We start from the raw sequence: 19,078 nt of genomic DNA, 5'->3' as shown, positions 1-19,078 counted from the left end.
GTAAAAAATATCGAGAATCAAAGAACCGTCCAAAATATAAAATCCAATAGTTTTTTTTTATTTTAAATAACTTCATTTCCCACTTTATGGGCTAAATCGAAAAAGCACAAATTCGCGTGGATATGATTTTGTTGAGTACACTCAGACAATCATTTTCCACCGACTCTCATAAAAATTTATTGGCGAGGAATCGATTCCGGGGTCAAATGTCTTATTTCTTCGACTAAATTGGTTGTTTTAACTTATTTGTGGCAATGCAGATTGTTATATTCATCGATGTCTTCCTTGAGCCGTTGCCAAAAATTTAATTTTTTGCATTATTTTTCACTCTTTAATATCGCTTTCTTGGAATTTTTTTCTTAAAATCCAAATGAAAAAATCACAAAAAATATTTTACTTTATTTGCAAGACTTCAAAAAAAAAATGGTACCAGATTTTCGCCCGGTAAACTATTGACGCCTCACGAACGTTTATGCCCATATCTGTTCCTCTAATATGGCATGGCATTGGTTTGAAAGCATTATTTGCATTATCATTTTATATATTCGTCCTTGAACTGTCGTTATAATCGTAATGAACATATTCTTAAACTCCGTTATTATAATCGAAATAAATATATTCATATCAAAAGCAAATTAGTTTGTTTAAATTTTAGTATGTTATATTTTTATTATTAGTTTGTTAATCAATATTATTATTATATTATAATAATAAAACAATAAATTCAGGTAAACGCGATCATTATGGCCTACACCATAAAAGTAGTTATTACAAATAAAACTTTAAAATCGTATAAATATATTTATTAATTTTTAAGTAATGAATTTCTAAGATTGTTACCATTTTATACCGGGATTTAATTTATTACTATATTTAAAGGAGAGATATAAACAAGTGAAAACAAACAATTGACTGAGTTAATTGTTGAAACTGTGACGTAAGTAAAGAAAGATATCCATTCTTAGATAGTCACACATTCATAACTGATATTCCCATATAATACATATTATAAAATGTGCACCTAATTTGCGCCCTCGTGGGTAAACAGTTATGCTTACAAAAAAATGTTTCAAACAAAAGTTGTTAATTTTTTTAAGGAACTTTTTATATATATAACTTGTTCTATTTCTAACGGTTTACAAGATGGATCTTACGGACCCAAGACCCAATTGACCTATGTTACTCATTTACGAACTCGACCTCACTTTTTACGGCCTGAGCACGCTATAAAGGTTTCAGCTTGATATCTCCTTTCGTTTTTGAGTTATCGTGTTGACAGGCAGACAGACAACCGAAAATGGACTAATTAAATGATTTTATGAACACCTTCTTGATCGTCTTTAGCGCCTGTGAAGAAAAATTGACCCTTATTTAATAATTAAATATCTGCTCTAATTTACAGATTTACAACATTTACGACTATAAAGTCCGATCTCATAGTTACTTCCAGGGCAAGTCATGCAAGCAGGGCTATTTTAAAAAATATACATATAATACCGCAAAAACAGCTTGTGAATTTAAAGAAATGATCTGAACATAGATTTTAGTGGAAAGTAGGAAATAAAATCGATCATTGCGATCTTTCTAGTTGAATTCCTTAAGAAGTTTAAGTATCTGTTAAACCTTACACATCATCGGAGATATCCATCATTTTGTTAAAAAAATATTACAATCAAGAAATTGTACTTATTAGAAAATAATTCATTCATTAAAAATTTTAATTAATAAAAACTTCGATTTAATTTAGAACGTGTGAGTTACGCTAATTTCTTATAATCTGACCTTCAAATTTAGAAGGGTTAAAAAAACAATAATATCATTAAAAAATCAGCATAAATATTTTAATAATTAAATAATTTACTGTCGAATTATGCAAATTATTATTAATTTTTCAAAGGTCAATATTTTAAAACTCACTTAAATTTATTCATTTATTAAAAATTCAAGGTTTATTTACAATATTGTTATGTTAGAGTAGGTTTGCGTTTTTCTAAACGATTTTGAAAAAAAAAATTAAATAGAATCAATTTCAAATTAAAAATATTTTTATGAAATATTTCTATTAATAGAATCATAGAACCCAATTGTACGGTATTCTTTTAAGCCTACATCATATTTATTGTAAAAGGAAATTTCATTCTTAATTTTTAATGTCTTGTCATTCAAAAAATAAATTTACATAGAGAAATTATTTCATTTAACGATGTTCCAGCATGGTATTTGCAGTTTCTATGTTAAAGCAATGGTACAATTTTTTTTTCGACAGAATTTAACGAAAAATTAAATTTAAGAATTTAATAATGCTTACTATTAATTCCCAAAGTTTCAGAAATTTTGACCGTTTAAAATGGGAAATAATTATGCCAACGTCCCAATTTCGATCAATTTACGTCAAAATTAATATCTCGAAAGTGAAAATTAATTTCTAAATTTTTTTTTTAGAATTGTATTGTATAAACATTTTTTTCTACTTTTTCTTCAATATATAATAATATCATAAAAAATAGTTGGAGAGACCGGACATTTTACATGCTTTAAATGGGACATGACCCTCAAAATCGCGAACTTTGTCTTTAAATATCTCGCGATCTAAACGGTCAAAAATTATGAAATTTTAGGAATTCATAAATAAAGCTATTATAAACCCGAGAAAAAAAATTCGGCCAAATCTGTCGAAAAGTGATTTCATGCTGGTACTACCTTAACAAATATTTCTTTAGTTTCCTGATAAATAAAATAGAATTTATTATTTTAAAACGGAAAATTGTAGAAAAAATTTTACTCGAATTTTTCCATCCAGTTATTTTTTCTAATATTTTTACAAGAATATTTACGATTTTGAGGCGAAACACAAATTGAGAAACTTCCAATTTTACTAGAATTAATAATTTGCAAAATTTTTTTAAAATTATTTTGCAGTTACTAAACATTTCTCGGTTCGTAGACAGAAGTTTTGATAAAGAGATCACGGAAAAAAACTTCGACTTTCGAAGTTTTTCAAGCACTTTCAAAACAAAAATATCTTACAATAATGAAAAAAGCAAAAATATAACAATGAATGGTAATAATAATAGATTTTGAATACATACGCATTTATTACTTAGTCAAGGATTCATGACTAAGTGAATAAATCTCATAAAAATTTTTCTCAAAACACTTGAAAAGTTGATAATATTATTTTATATGACTAATTCAAGATATTCCAAAAACAATAAAAGAATTGGAATAATATTTTTGTTTATCAAAATCAAAATAAATATTTCCATCTGCTTTATCTTCATACGATAAATTATTATTGTAGACCAGACGAATAGGCGTATTTTCAATGAAAATTATGTATTTAAAATTGGTTTTTGCTTAGTTTCGATGATTATACGTGTAGCTATCGAATATCGATTTGAAAATATTTTCATGACGAAATTTTTTTCTTCAAATATCAAGACAATGCCATAATTATTTTAAATTAATATTTTTTTTAAATGCCTTCATTTAATTCTTTTTGGATAATCGTTTTTTGATATGCAATTTTGTTTACATATCTTCGCAGACAAAATAAATAAAATTTTCTGGTGAGAACTTTCAGAGTATCTTTTTAGTCTACTTACTCGAGTATAGAAATATTAAACACTTGTCCCACTCCGACTGGTATATTTTAATTACAAAAATGGTTCACATATGACAATTTTTGTCACTTCAATTAATTAATATGTAAAAATTTGTTTATTTATTTTTAAACAATATTTTCTTTTTATTTTACAGAGATTGGTTGAACAAATGCAACCACGTGATTTTCGTACATTCCGTACTGAATTTAATATATCCAGTACAACTGAAACAAATTCCTATTCGTCAACAACCACACATTATACACAATCCAAGTAAGTGGAAACTATATTCATTTTCTAAATTTTTAGATAATTATTAAATTTATTTATTTTGCTTTATTATCTCAATTACACTTACAATTTTATAAGTATTTTCATTGTACATTGCTGATTACTAAAAGTATAATGAGTTTCCTGCACCTAAATGGATTCAATCATTGGGTAACGAATCAATACCTGAGCAGATAGAAATACCCACTAAGTACTTTTCAAAATCCAGTGAAATGTGTGACTTATTGACAATTATCATTAAAGCGAATAATACTCGTATTGAAGTTAGGATCCTTGTGGAGTGCCAGATTCTAGCGAGTCTTATTGAGCAAGGAAGGAAAGATTCATTAGAAGCGTGACTTTGCGTCTGTGCAATGAATAAATGAACTTCAAGTTTAAAAAATAATTGAAGGTTACACAAAAAAGAATATCCGACGATTATTAACAAAATTTTTGCATTCATTTGTTTATTTTGCTTATTTATTTTGCGATTATTTGAATCATCGGTATTAAAGAGAATTTCTTTGCTTTGCTAGACAATTTGAACCCCTTAATATTATCGGATAGGATTAGTATGAAATTAGAATCAATAAATTCATTATTTGAAGCTAGATACAAATTTTCAACTCTCTATCTTTTATAGTTTTTAAGAAAATGGAAACTTAAGTTTTGCCCCAATATGAACCCTCATTAGCTGATGGGAAAACAAAGATATTAAGGAAATTGTTTGTTTCAATCATAACTTGTTTATTTTTAGATAAGGAACATTTTTTCCATTTATATTTTTGTTCTATCTGTTACGGTTTAATAAATGGGTCCAACGAATCTGTTACTCAATTGAACTATAATGCCCATTTACTAAAAGTCACTTTGGTATACCGTCACTTTTTATATGGGCAGACGGAAAAACGTAAACAAAGTAATTAGGTGACTTTATGAATATCTATACCAAAGTTTTGTTTGTAGCATCAATAATAATAATAATAATATTTTATTCGTTCTTTCGATATACAATGTATACATAGAATTCGTCAAAAAAAAAAAAAAAAAATTTTAAAATTTATAATATAATAATAATATTAAAAGATAATGCGGTGATGGCCGACTTTTCGTAGACTATCCCGGTATTCACCTTAAACATCGTGGAAAACCATCAAAAACTCACGAGTAGGATAGCTGACATCCTTAAAAGTAAGAATGTCTAAAATAAATAAATATGAAATTTGTTTACCTAAAAACAAAAAATAATATATTAATTAAATTTCTTTTTCCGGTGATAAAAAAAAAATCTACCGGAAAGTGTCAAATATTATAAAAAATAAATAAATATTGATACCGGTGTATAAAAATTTCCACGGTACATGTTATATAATAAAAAAGAAAAAAAAAATTGATTACCGGTGTATAAAAAATTTCCACGGTAAATGTCATTTAATTAAAAAAATATTGATACCGGTGTATAAAAATTTCCACGGTACATGTTATATAATAAAAAAGAAAAAAAAAAATTGATTACCGGTGTATAAAAATTTCCACGGTAAATGTCATTTAATTAAAAAATAAATAAATAAATTAATATAAAATTATCGAATACCGGTGATTAAGATCAACACGGAAAGTGTCAGAAATTAAAAATTATAAATACAATTACTTAAAACATATATTAAGTTTAAAAATTACTTTTTAGTCCTTCCTCCAATGTATAGAAACATTGCTGTTGCAGGTACCTACGAACTGCATTGATCGGAGCCATTCTATTATCTCTCATAATGTCATTAACGGTTGACCCTTTACTGATTTTACCATAAAAAAGAATTGCAAGATACCTCGTATTTTTTTTTAAAAATGAATATTTACACCTGGGATTAACATATTCAGATGGATTTCGAATCATATAACGATTGCCCTGATTTATATTAATTTCGAACACATTTTTATTTTGGATAAAAAATTTGTAGATTTCAAAAATATAATGAGAGTGAAATGTCAGAATTCTGTTGTTCAGAAAGAATATTTTACAACTTTCAGTTCTTTTTAAGTTAAAAATAATTCTAATTGCTCTTTTCTGTATTTTAAATATTTTTGAGGCATTTACTGAAGCACCCCATATTACTATGCCATATGTCATAATTGAAGCAAAATTTGCATAGTAAACTGACAGTAGTGTCTTTTGGTCAACTCTTGATCTTAACGCTCTTAATTGAAAGCACACTCTGCTCAATTTTACACATAAGGTGTCAATATGAGATTTCCAATTCATTCCTGAATCTATTTCAACTCCTAGAAATGTCGTTTTACTTACAAACAGATTATGCGTAAAGGCGACTCCACCACCAAAACACACAATTGCTGTTTTGTTACGATTTAGAAGCAAATCGTTTTCATGGCACCAGCTGTCCATTAATTCCTGTACATTGTTAATGACTTTCATAAGCTCATCGGTATCTTTATGTGAAACGACGATGGTCGTATCATCGGCAAAGAGTGCAACTTTACAAAATAATTTACTAAATGAATTTGGCAAGTCATTAATAAATAGGAGAAACAGCAATGGCCCAAGAATAGACCCTTGTGGGACCCCAGACCTGATTGCACCCCAACTTGACTTGAAAGTATTTCCGTCTATGTTTAATTCAACAAATTGAGCTCTATTAGATAAATATGACTCTATAAGTTTATAACATTGGCCACGAATACCATATGCATAAAGTTTGGAGAGGAGTAAATTATGATTCACGCGATCGAAGGCTTTAGAAAGATCAAAAAAGAAAGCGGCTACTTTAAAACCTTCATTAATTTTCGTGAGAATATGATCCGTGACGGCAAAAATTGCATTTGTAGTTCTTGTATTCTCTCGATATCCAAATTGATCGGGTGTCAATATGTTGAATCGAGTTAGAAAATTTGAAATTTTATTAAATATAACTCTCTCTAGAACTTTGCTGAAGATAGGTAAACATGATATCGGACGAAAATTACTGACATCCATATTATTGGGTTTCTTTTGAAGGGGTACTATTCGTGCTAATTTGCCACGATCAGGAAAGATTCCCTCCCTTAACATACAATTAACAATTTCGACTAGAGGAGCCAATAAGGTTTTTGAAACCGATTTTAAAACATTACTGGAAATGCCTAAGTAGTCCATGGAGTCTTTGGATTTCATATTTCCAATAATTTGTTCTATGTCACGGGAATCGATTTCATCAATAAAAATAGTTTTTTCAAAATTTTTTATTTCAATTATGTTTTTGGCGTTATTATCCTGACCAATAGCAGAGCCCAAATTAATAAAACACTCATTTAAAGTGTCGACCATGGAAATAGGGTCGCATATTTCAATATTATTTATACTTATGTGTTTAATGCCCCTAGATATGTTTAAAGTTTCATTTTTTATAATGTTCCATACAACTTTGGGATTGTTATTCGTGTTTTTTAATTTTTTGATCAAGGAAATTTTCTTGGCCATTGTAATAACTTTCTTGTATATTTTTTTGTACTTTTTGACATAATTTAAGAAATTTTTATTTTTTGCCGTTTTTTTCCGAATATTGAGTACTTTCAAGTTTTGGGACGATTTTATGATACCAGGGGTGATCCATTCAGGTCTGGAATAATTAAAAATTCTAACATTTGAGGAAGGACATGTCAAATCATAGTAATGTCAATATTTCCACGCGTGGCGAACTTGGAAGAAAACTTAATATACTCTGATATATTTCATCTTTAGAGTATATAAATTGTTTGGATAAGTTGAAATTAATTGAGATGATAAAGAAAATTGAAATATTTCGAGAAATACTTATACGTTTTATTACTTTTATTCATAAAATATTTTTAAAGTTTCTTAAAAGTTCCCTTTAAAATTTACATTTTATCATTTTGTATTGAAAAATATTAATTTAGGAACAATTAACTAGATCCAGGTAGGTAAACGTCAATTCTTGCTTAAGTAGTTAGGATTCAAAAAATACTTTCCTAAAAATTTCTCTTAAACAATAATTTTTCCCTCTTTTTTATATTTTTTACGGTTTTATATTATTCCCATATTTTAAATTATCTATAGATACATTCAACCAAAATCCGATGTATCATCAACGACGCGTGTCACAATCACCAGTCCAACGACAAATGGTAAAACACACGATACTGTGGATAATATAAAAAATCAACAATCAGCATGGGGTACCACAATGCAATTTAGTGAAATTCGTTCATTAAAACGTATTCATAAAGTACACGAAGGCATTGGTACAGAAAATATAATTGACACACCCGGTATATTACATCCAAGTACCGGTGAAATATTAACCGTGGGTGACGCTATCAAATTACGTATATTAGACGTACGAACCGGGCGAATTGTATCGTCAACAGACGGATCAACATCTATGACAATACAAGAAGCTGCACGAAATGGTTTAATACGACCTGAATTAGCCGAACGTTTATCGGGTCCGTGTGGCGTTACTGAAGACGGTCGAAACGTGTCACTATTAGAAGCAATCCAACGTGAATTATACGATGCTGAACATTCGGATCCAAGCGAAAAACGTATTAAGGTAGAGACATCCGGTCAATTAATATCTGACGCACTATCTGATGGTAAAATTGATGAGAAATCTGGTACTTTTGTATTGGAGAACGGTAATAAAATTACCATACAAGAAGCATACGAACAGGGTCATTTAGTACTCAAAGAAATTAAAGTTAAAACTTCCGCGTTATCATTATCGGATATAATTAATCAAGGTTTAATTGATGATCGAACAGGATGGATTATTGATCGTAATTCCGGTGATAAATGTCAAATTGATGTTGCTATTAAACATGGTATCATTAATCCAAATATTCGTGAAGTCATTGATCCAAAAAAAGACACAAAAATTACATTGCAAAAAGCTTTAGAATTAGGTGTTATTAATCAAAAATTAGGTAAATATATTTATAATCATGAAAAATTATCTTTACAAGAAGCACGCAGGCGTCAATTAATCATGAAACCAATGACATTAAAAGATATTTGTGATTTAAATTTATTAGATAATCAGGGTACAATTTCTACACCAATCTATCGTAATAAAGTTTCAATAATTGAGGCAATTAGTCGGGGTATTTTAGATGCTGATAATATTAAATGTATTACAAATACAAAAACTAATGATTTGATAACTTTAAGTGAAGCTTTAAGCTCGGGAATTATTTTACCTGATAGTCATTTTAAAGATGCTCTAACTGGTGAAATATGTACAATACCTGAAGCTGTTGATCGTGGATTAATAACATCTGTATCAGTACGATCAATTTTTGATATTGAAGGTTTTAAAGATCCATCGATAGGAGAGTTTATTAGTTTGAATTCAGCATTAGCAAAAGGTTTAATAAGTCCGAAAAATAATGGTTCAATTGTTGTTGACTCACAGACGGGGAAATTAGTACCTTTACACGGTAGTTTAGAGGAAGGTTTAGTTAGGGAAGAAATTTTAGATATGTTAAATCGACCAATTGGTATGTTTGAAAATTCTAAGGAATTAACAGTATTAGATGCAGTGTTAAAACGCTATATTGATCCAAAAACTGGACAAATATTAGATATACGTACAAAACGACCCATATCAATGAATACAGCTATTGAAAAGGAAATTATTACACCTGAAGGCGCTGTTTTATTAAATAGTTTACTTAGTATTACGGTAACAACACAGACTATATCAAAAACAATTAAACGGTATGTAACAATTACAAATACTGGAACGACTAAATCAGAATATACAATCACTTTTGGGGAAGCTATACGACGTGGTTTAATCGATGAAACTACACAAACGTTCCAAAACCCTGAAAATGGATCGATAATACCAATTGAACAAGCATTGAGCGAAGGGTTAATTTCAACAGATGCGCCATCTGAAACATTTATAACAACTAAAGCTAAATCGCCGATTAAAATCACTAGAATTACATCTGTACCACAAACAGAACAGATGGATGTTGGCGATTATTATCAGCCGTCGACGTCTCCTAATAAAACTCTTACTAAAACTGATTCAATAACTTCGTCACCTAGTATTGATGTTGAATTTAGTTCATCGTCTCCAACTAAATTCTGGAGTAAAACAGATACAACATTCTCTTCACCAACCTCAGAGTTACAATCAACTCCATCCCCAATTAAATGTTGGAGTCCTGATGTCTCAATTACATCACCTAGTAAATTTTCTAGCACGAAAAAAGTCGTTTCAGAGTTCTTAACTCATGAAAAGCAAGTTTATGAACTACCCCCAGATGGCTGGTTATTAAGTGAAGCGATTGATCAACAATTATTAGATCCTGTTACTGGCTTATTTATAATTCGTGGTACAGATCGATTAGTTAGTTTTGAAGAATGTATCAAATTACGTATTATTAATCCACAATCCGCTGTGGTTATCGACCCTCAAACTAATCGGGAAACGTCAATACAACGTAGTTTAGATAAACAAATTTTAGATAAAACTGGTCATTATAGAATTGATCCCGATAAATATATTACAATGTTCGAAGCCATTTCACAAAAATTAATCATACTTAAAAATCCAACTCAACAAGACTTGGGTAGTCAACGGTTAATCCAAGTTACGAAAATTTATGGTAAACCTGATTTAGTTGAAGTATCTTCGAATGTTATAGATAAAAATCCTCCAACATTCGTTAAAGTAAAAAGTACGGAATCTGAATTAAGTTCCTTAGAACCACTACAAATACAGAAAGGAGTTATTTATGATCCATCTACAGCGTTAGTAATATTCACGGAATCAGGAAAATCGGAGAATTTAATCGAAGCGATCAAAGAGAAAAAAATCGATCCAAATTTAGTTAGTGTTAAAGATCCACATTCTGGTAAAGAAATGCCAATTTCAGATGCTATACGCAAAGGTATTATTAATAAAGATAACGGTGAATATAAAGATAAATCGGGTAGGAAAATTTCCCTTAATGATGCTGCTAAATTTGGAGTTCTAGCTGTTGTTGGTGCACCGTTAATAGCCGCGCAACATGTTGTTAAAATAGTTAAAAAATCAATGATATTCGATCCAAAAACTGGTGAACAATTACCTATTGAAGTTGCATTCGAAAGAGGTTTAGTTGACAAAGAAACAATTGAAAAATATGAAGCACAAACTCAAGATCCTGAATATGAGTTATTTATCAAAGATCCACAAACAAATACCAAAATATCAAGTAAAGAAGCAATTGAGAAAGGAATTATTAGTCCATCTGAGTTGAAAGTTTTAGAAAAGCTTTCAACCACCTCTGTTATACGCGATCCAATTACAGATGAAGTTATTCCTATGGATAAAGCGTTAGAAACTGGTTTAATAAGTCCAAAAGAAATAGAATTACATCGAAATGTAGTTCAAATATCTTCGCCGACTATTAAAACTAGTATGTCTGTAAAAGATCCAGAAACAGGTAAAAGTATTCCAGTAGAAGATGCAATCGAAAAAGGAATAATTACAGAAGAAGAAGTAAAAATTTTAGCTGCTTCTAAACCGCAACCAACTCGTGTGTATGAGGAAAAAGTTCGCCCAACTGCAGCAGAAAGAACTCGAAGTCGAATAACAACTGAACCTACCTATAAAGTAGCAATTGGATGTGCACGTCAATCACAAAGTCCCGATCGTGAAGCGAAACCAGTAATCTTACAAAAAATGCGTCGAAAAATTGTTAAACCAAAAGATGCAACCGATAAAGGTTTAATAGACGCACCTACAGCAGAAATGTTAACTAAAACATTTGAAGCACCTGGTGGCGAAAATTTAACATTAGGCGAAGCTATTTTAAATAATAAATTAGATGGTAACCAAGGTCATATTAAAGATCCACAAAGTGGTGATATCCTTACAATAAATGAAGCTATTTCACGTGGTATTTTAGATCCAAACGGCACAAATCAATTATTATTACCTTTAAATCGTAGTTTAAGTATTCCAGCTTTAGTTGCACAAGGTTTAGTTGATCCACAATCTTCTAAAATTATTCATCCAGAAACTGGTGATAAATTATCGTTGCGTGAAGCAATTGTCTGTGATATTGTTGATCCTTTAAGTAATATTGAGAATCCAGTTACTGGAACAATAACTTTAGAAGAAGCTATCAATCTTGGACATATTGATGATGAAAATTCTGCAGTGGTTACATCTGAAGGTCCATTAGATCTTCTTACTGCAGTTGAAGTAAATATTTTCAAAGATGAACCACAAATAAATTCAGATATTCCACCAGCAGGAATGACACTTCCAGTTGCATTAAAACGAGGATTAATCGATCCTGAAACAAATGAAGTTATACATCCTCTAACTGGTGAAAGAATGAGTATAGAAAAGGCAATTGAACAAAATTTCATTATGGCATTGCCATATCCTGAAAATGAAAATAGCGTTGACATTAAAGAAGCATTAAAAGAAAATTTGATTAAATATGACGAAGGAACATACACGGATAAACAAACTGGAGAAGTCATCCCAATAAATGAAGCGATAAACAAAGGTTTATTAGTAGTTAAAGCACTTCCAACATTAGTTAGTTCTGAACAACAACATGCAATTTCTGTAACGAAAACTGTAACTTCTTATCACACGATTACGACCAAAACTGTCGAATTATTAGCAGGTTACGCATTAATTAGTGCAACAGAAGTCAAAAATTTAGAAACAAATGAAGTGATTCCAATTGAAGAAGCTAAAAAACGTGGTATTGTCAAAGATGAAAAAGAAACAAAAGAACATTTTACGACAAAAGAATCAAAAACTACTTTCTCAGAAGCTCTTAAGAGTGGTTTAATTGATCTAGATAATGGAACATACACAGATCCACAAAGTGGAACTCTTATGCCAATATCTGAAGCCATCCAATTAGGTCATTTGGACGCGAATGATAATGAACATTTAATAATGGATACTTCAGACCATGTACAAACAGCTAATTTGAATATTATTGATGCTTTTGAAACGATTTATGACGATAAAACTCAATCATTTAAAGATCCCGAAAACACACACAAATTATTAACATTTACCGAAGCGATCGAACGAGAAATTGTTGATCCTAATTCAATAATTTATAATACGACAACTAGTGAACCCCTAACTGTGAAACAAGCTATCGAAAAAGGTGTTTTAGATCCAAAAACTGGTAAATTTAAAGATAAACAATCAGGTCAGAATATAAATATTAAGGATGCAGCCAAAATGGGTCTTTTAGCTATAGTCGGTGCACCAATATTAGCAGGAATGGCTGTTGCCGATGCTGTTAAAAATTTAGCAGATAAATCAAAATCTAAAAAATCAGAAAAACTTTCTCCATCCGATTTAACACGATCTGAAATTAGTCCCGAAAAAGTTATCGGTGTAATCCAACCTGCGGTTTCAACGCAAGACTTTTTACAAAAAGAAATTGAATCAACAGTCACACAAAAAGTAAAAGAACCAGTTAGCGAAACACCAAAACTGATCAGTTACGAACGACTAGCAATTGGAGATGCTATTTCTCAACGAAAAATTGAACCGAAAATATGTCGAATTTTAGTCAATAATAAAGAAATGCCTTTAACTGTACAAGATGCGTTAGACCTAAATGAAGTTAGTCCCTTAGATGTGGTTGATATTATTAGTAAAGTTAAAGTGTCTTTAGTACAGGAAAAACCAAAATATGCCTTACTTATAAATCAAGACCTGACACCTGACCAATTAATTGAGCTTGGTGTATTCGACGCACAATTTGGATACTTTACAGATCCAAGTACTGGTACTCCAATCACATTTAGTGATTTAATTTATGGTTTAGAATTATTTAACCCCGACAACATTTTAGTGAAAGATTTAACAAAACCTGACCATTATTTACCTTTGGAGGAAGCGTTAGCAAAACCTTTAATTGATAAAAACACTGGGCATATGGTTGATCCAAAAACTGGTAAAAAAGTCAATTTCTTTGATGCTGTCAGATTAGGTTACATTATTGAACGTAGTGCTAAACCTCGTAAACCCGACCCAGTACCCTTACCTTTAGACGAACTTCTAACCAAAAATATTTTTAATCCCGAAACATCAGAAATTATTCATCCTGATACAGGTGAAAAAATTGAATTAATCGATGCAATCGATTCGGGAATTGTCGATCCAAATTCGATTAAAATACGAAATCCACAAAATAATCAAATTATAACAATCATTGAGGCTGTGGAATTAGGAATTGTGGATATTACACGAAATGTTGTAATTAATATCGAAACTAGAGAAGAAATTACACTGGCAACGGCATTTAAACAAGGATATTTAATTGCTGGGCCACGTAAAGGTATTTCGTTAGAGGCTGCCATACGAACTCAATTATACGAACCAAAGTCTGGAACAATCTTAGATTCACAAACAAATGAAAATATTAATTTGGAAGAATCAGTTAAACGCGGCATAGTTAATGCTGATATTTCTGATTGTAAAGATACCCGTGCCAATGCTTGGATACCGTTAAACGAGGCTTTGGACACAAAATTAGTTAATTCAGATAATGGTAAAATGCGTGATACAAAAACAGGAAATTTGGTAACACTAGATGTTGCTTTAGCAGAAAATATGATAACAACAAAACCAGTTCAACTTACAATAACTGAAGCTATTACTGAAAGTTATTATTCACCAAAAACAGGTAAAATTCTAAATCCAACTACTGGTGAAAGTGTTACATTGAAAAATGCTATCGATACTGGTTTTATTGACCCAACTTCAACGCGTCTAAAAGATATTGCTAAAAATAAAATTGTTACCGTGCCTGAAGGTGAGAAAGGTGGAATTATTGATACCAATCGAGGTGTTTTAATAAATCCACCAGCTCCGCTGAATGAAGCATTTGATAAAGGGTATATTTTAAGTACGATTAAGCCATGGTCCTTACAAGAAGCACTTGCACAAAATGTCTACGATCCTGCTACAGGTCTATTTACCATCGATGGCAAAGCCTTAACACTTGATGAAGCTATTAAGAGTAATCTTATTAATAAAAACAGTTTAGCTATCAAAAATCCACAAACGAATGAGATAATTTCCTTAGAAGAAGCTATCATATTAGGAATTATTGATCCAATTAAGGGCGTTATAATTGACGCAACCACAAATGAACCAATTAATTTATATGAAGCATTAGATCGTGGTACAATTTTACCATTTAAACGTAAATTCAGTCTGCCAGAAGCAATATTTAAAGGTTTCTATGACCCTAAAAGTGGTCAATTTGCAACACCAATTTCGACTGAAAAACTATCGACTGATAAAGCAATGCGTAAGGGAGTTGTTGATTTTAAATCAACCGTTGTCTGTATTGATGGCATGACTTTAACCTTCCATCAAGCCGTACAAGATGGAATTATTGATGTAAAATTAGGCAAAGTCATTGGTAGTGATCGATTTTTAGATTTCCAAGAAGCTTTTGAACAAGGTGTCTTAGTTGAGGTTAGAAAACCACTTTCTTTGAGTGAAGCTCTAGTCAAAGGTTTGTATGATCCACAAACGAATTTGTTCCTTGATCCACAAACTGGCGAATGTATAACACTTATTCAGGCTTTAGAATCCGGTATGATTGATCCAAATTCAGTACATGTTCGTGATACTAGAGATCCACGATCATGGAAACAATTAACCTTACTTGATGCGATTAAAGAAGGAGTAGTTGATGGCGATAAATGTACTGTTAAAGATCCTTCGAAATCAATCGAATTCACGATAAGCGAAGCTTTCGATAAAGGTATTATCACCGATCGTTTAGCTGCTGTGTCTTTACAAAGAGCAATTCATCAAGGATTATACGATTCCAAAACTGGCAAATTTGTTGATCCACAATCAGAACGATATATTACATTACATGAAGCCATTCGTAAATTTATAATTAATCCATTGATTCCATGTTATTTCGATCGGAAAAATCAACGTCTATTGAATTTAGTTGAAACTTGTCGATCAGGAATTATTGATCGTCGAAATGGTACATTCAAGGAACCTGGATCAACAGATAATATAACTTTAGATGAAGCATTAAACTTAGGTTTAATCATTGACGTAGAAACCGCCGGTTTCGGTTTATATGATGTCATTACAATGAACTTATATGATCCAAAAACTGGAATGATTTGTCATCCGGCTACAAATAAGAAATTCACGCTAAATGATTCAATTAAGGACGAATTAGTTAATCCGTTGATTTCAATCGTGAAAAATTTAAAAACGGGTAAATATATTTTATTAAATGACGCTATCGAAGAAAATATTATCGATGATCAAAATGGACGTTATAATTTACCAAACGGAAATTCCATCAATTTCCTTGTAGCGAAGGAAAAAGGTTTAATTGTAACTAGTCATAAACCAATATCGGTTGAAGAGGCTATTAAAAATTCTTTATATCGTCCTGAAGCCGGTAAATTTATTGACCCAACTACTGGAGAATGTCATGATATTAGTTCAGCTTTAGATTCAGGTTTACTTGATCCTAATTCGACGTTCCTTAAAGATCCTGTGACGAATCAATTAAAATCCATTAGAAGTGCTATTGAAGATGGAAATATTGATGTACCTAAAGGTCGTGTGCTTGATTCGAAAACAAAACAAGTTTATAATTTCGATGTAGCATTCGAACGAAATCTTTTGATAACTGTTGATCAATTAATTACATCCCAAAAACGTGAAAACTTATTTGATTCACCACGTAAAGATGTTCGTAAAGTTCGCGAATGCTCAATACAAGAAGCTATCAATTTCGAATTATTAGATCCAAATCTAGCCGTTATTAAACATCCACAAAACGGTCATTTTATTACATTAAACGATGCAATCGCAGATCAATTAGTTGATGTAACGAAAACTGCAACATTCGATCCCCAAAATCAATCATATTCCATATTGTTCGATCAAAATTTACTTGTTTATAAAAAGAAACCTTACACATTTGCCGAAGCTATTGAATTAGGTAAACTCGATATAACGACTAGTAAATTTACGGATGGAGATGAAGTTTTAACTTTAAAAGAGGCGGTTACATTGGGACGTATTGATCCTGATACGGCATTAATTAAAGATGGTCTCAAGAAAAAATTAGTAAAATTACCAGAAGCCTTCCGTAAAGGGTTAATTGATGCCGAAAAAGGCAATGTACTTGATACAATTACATCAAAATTACATTCGCTAGAACAAGCGGTCAATCAAAGCTTATTAACAACACCACGAAGAGGTTTTACTTTAACAGAAAGTTTAATTTTTGGATTATATAATCCAGTGACGGGTGGTTTTACTGATCCATTTTTCACGCCGAATATAATTGATCGTAAACGATTAACGTTAGGTAATACATTAGAAACGGGATTAATTGATCCGTCTAGTACAGTGATTAAAGATCTAGAAACTGGTAATATTACACCATTAGTGACAGCTATTGATCCCACACAAATGAATTTAATTGATAGTGTATCGGGAAAATATTTGGATAAAATTGAAAATAAAGAGTTGGACTTGGTGAAAGCATTGGAACGGGGTTTGATTTTACCAGCTGCTGCTAGGGTAAGTTTGATGTTTTTTATTTTTTAAATAAATTTATTTAATTAAGAGTTTTACATGTTTTTCAATTCAAAGGGTTTTAAGATACAACCTTATTTTTTTCCAAGTAATAATGGATGCTGTATGCTTTTAATTTTGTTTTATTTATTTTTTTTGGCTAATCACGACAATTTACGACTTGTCGAAACATTTGGTTTTGGATTTTTAAGTTTAGAATTGGTTTTAATCAAAAGCTTTACTCATTACAGTTCATTTTGCATGGGTTGAAGTTCAAATAAATAAGAACCAGTAACGCGCTACTACGCTGTTCATTATCATAATTATGAAACTCAGAAAAATAATTCTTAAATCCTTTGGGACTGTCCATAAAATACGTATACAACAAAAGGCAGTGTAATAACTAAGCCTTAAAAGCTTATTAAAACACGGAATCAAGCTGAAAGAGGAACTTAAAATGAAAAATATCACATAAATCTTAAAACAATTTACATTTCTAGAAGAAGAGGCTCGTAGTTATCTGACAAGAGTTACCGCGGTTTACAAATCTGCAAGACCAGTGGGAATCCCGAGGTTGGTGGTGAACACTTCTCACATCAAATTTGACGATTTGGAGAATTTCTCATGTTCTTCATTTTTCCAAAATTTCATAATCCACGAAACCTAGTTTGATATTTAATTATTAATTTTTGTTATTAATTTGGGTTAGGAGTTGCAGGTTGCTTGGATTATAAAAAAGTCGAACTACCAAATTACCAATTTCGGCGGATTACGGGATTTACCGTCGCCTCTGCAAACATGCGAAGAAACAGTGACGAAAGAAGTAGAGCTGTCCTGTCGTGGCAAAGCGCCATTTGAGTTACAATGTTTTTGCGTTTAACTTATCGAATATTAATTATTTTCGATTATTTTCTTAATTTATTTAACAATGATCGTCGTGGAAAAGCTACGACTTTGAAATACAGCATTTTGTCATGACTGGGTAAAAAGATGATAATCACTGAAGTGCGCGGGAAAAGTTTGAATCATAGCTCTCAGTAATACGTATTTTATGGATAAACCATTTTTAAAAGTATTGAAAACCTCCCACATTTAAATGTCACGTATTTTCTATTATTGTTATTATTTTTTTAAGTAAATTTTATTAGAACATTTGAGTATAATTGAATTTAGAATATTTTTTTTTAACTTTTTACAGTTGGGAATGCTACTACTATCCCGTTACCTCCCAGCTCCATGCTCGCTCGCTCGCTCGCTTTTCATTATTTTTGTGTGTTGGGACCACTGATTGAATACCACTGAAACAGACACGATACACACACCTTAATAATTCATTAAAATAAATATATTTTTTGATATCAAAATATATTCTTACATTTTGTTTTCATTTACAAATCTTATAATTAATGCCGCAAATTCTTTGAGGAATTTTAAGCTGTTGTGCTTCATCAAACACAAAAAAAAAATACAAATGCAGTATTTTTATAAAAAGGCATATGAAAATGTCTATAGAAATACTTTATAATTTTACTAATTTTTTTAATATAATTATACTGAAAATTTAATTTTTGGGATTTAAACATTTTTTACGTCTTACTCAGTCTAACGATAGATGAGTCAGAT

The 19,078-nt window shown here is 30.7% G+C and overlaps 1 protein-coding gene across 15 annotated transcripts in view; it reads left to right on the top strand.

The window, feature by feature from the left end:
- LOC123299653 (dystonin) overlaps positions 1-19,078 on the top strand; it is a 171,856-nt gene that overhangs the window by 119,120 nt on the left and 33,658 nt on the right. For 13 of the 15 annotated variants that reach the window (XM_044882010.1, XM_044881953.1, XM_044882001.1 and 10 more), the window contains 2 exons: positions 3,760-3,878; positions 7,945-17,461. The exons of the other annotated variants lie outside the window; for them this stretch is intronic. In XM_044882010.1, coding sequence (XP_044737945.1) covers positions 3,760-3,878; positions 7,945-17,461 — 9,636 coding nt within the window. The remainder of the gene's footprint in view (positions 1-3,759; positions 3,879-7,944; positions 17,462-19,078) is intronic. 15 annotated transcript variants of the gene reach the window in all.

Source organism: Chrysoperla carnea, chromosome 1, assembly GCF_905475395.1.
Source record: "Chrysoperla carnea chromosome 1, inChrCarn1.1, whole genome shotgun sequence".
In the NCBI taxonomy this organism is placed as follows: domain Eukaryota; kingdom Metazoa; phylum Arthropoda; class Insecta; order Neuroptera; family Chrysopidae; genus Chrysoperla; species Chrysoperla carnea.
This window is presented reverse-complemented; position numbering and strand designations above follow the sequence as displayed.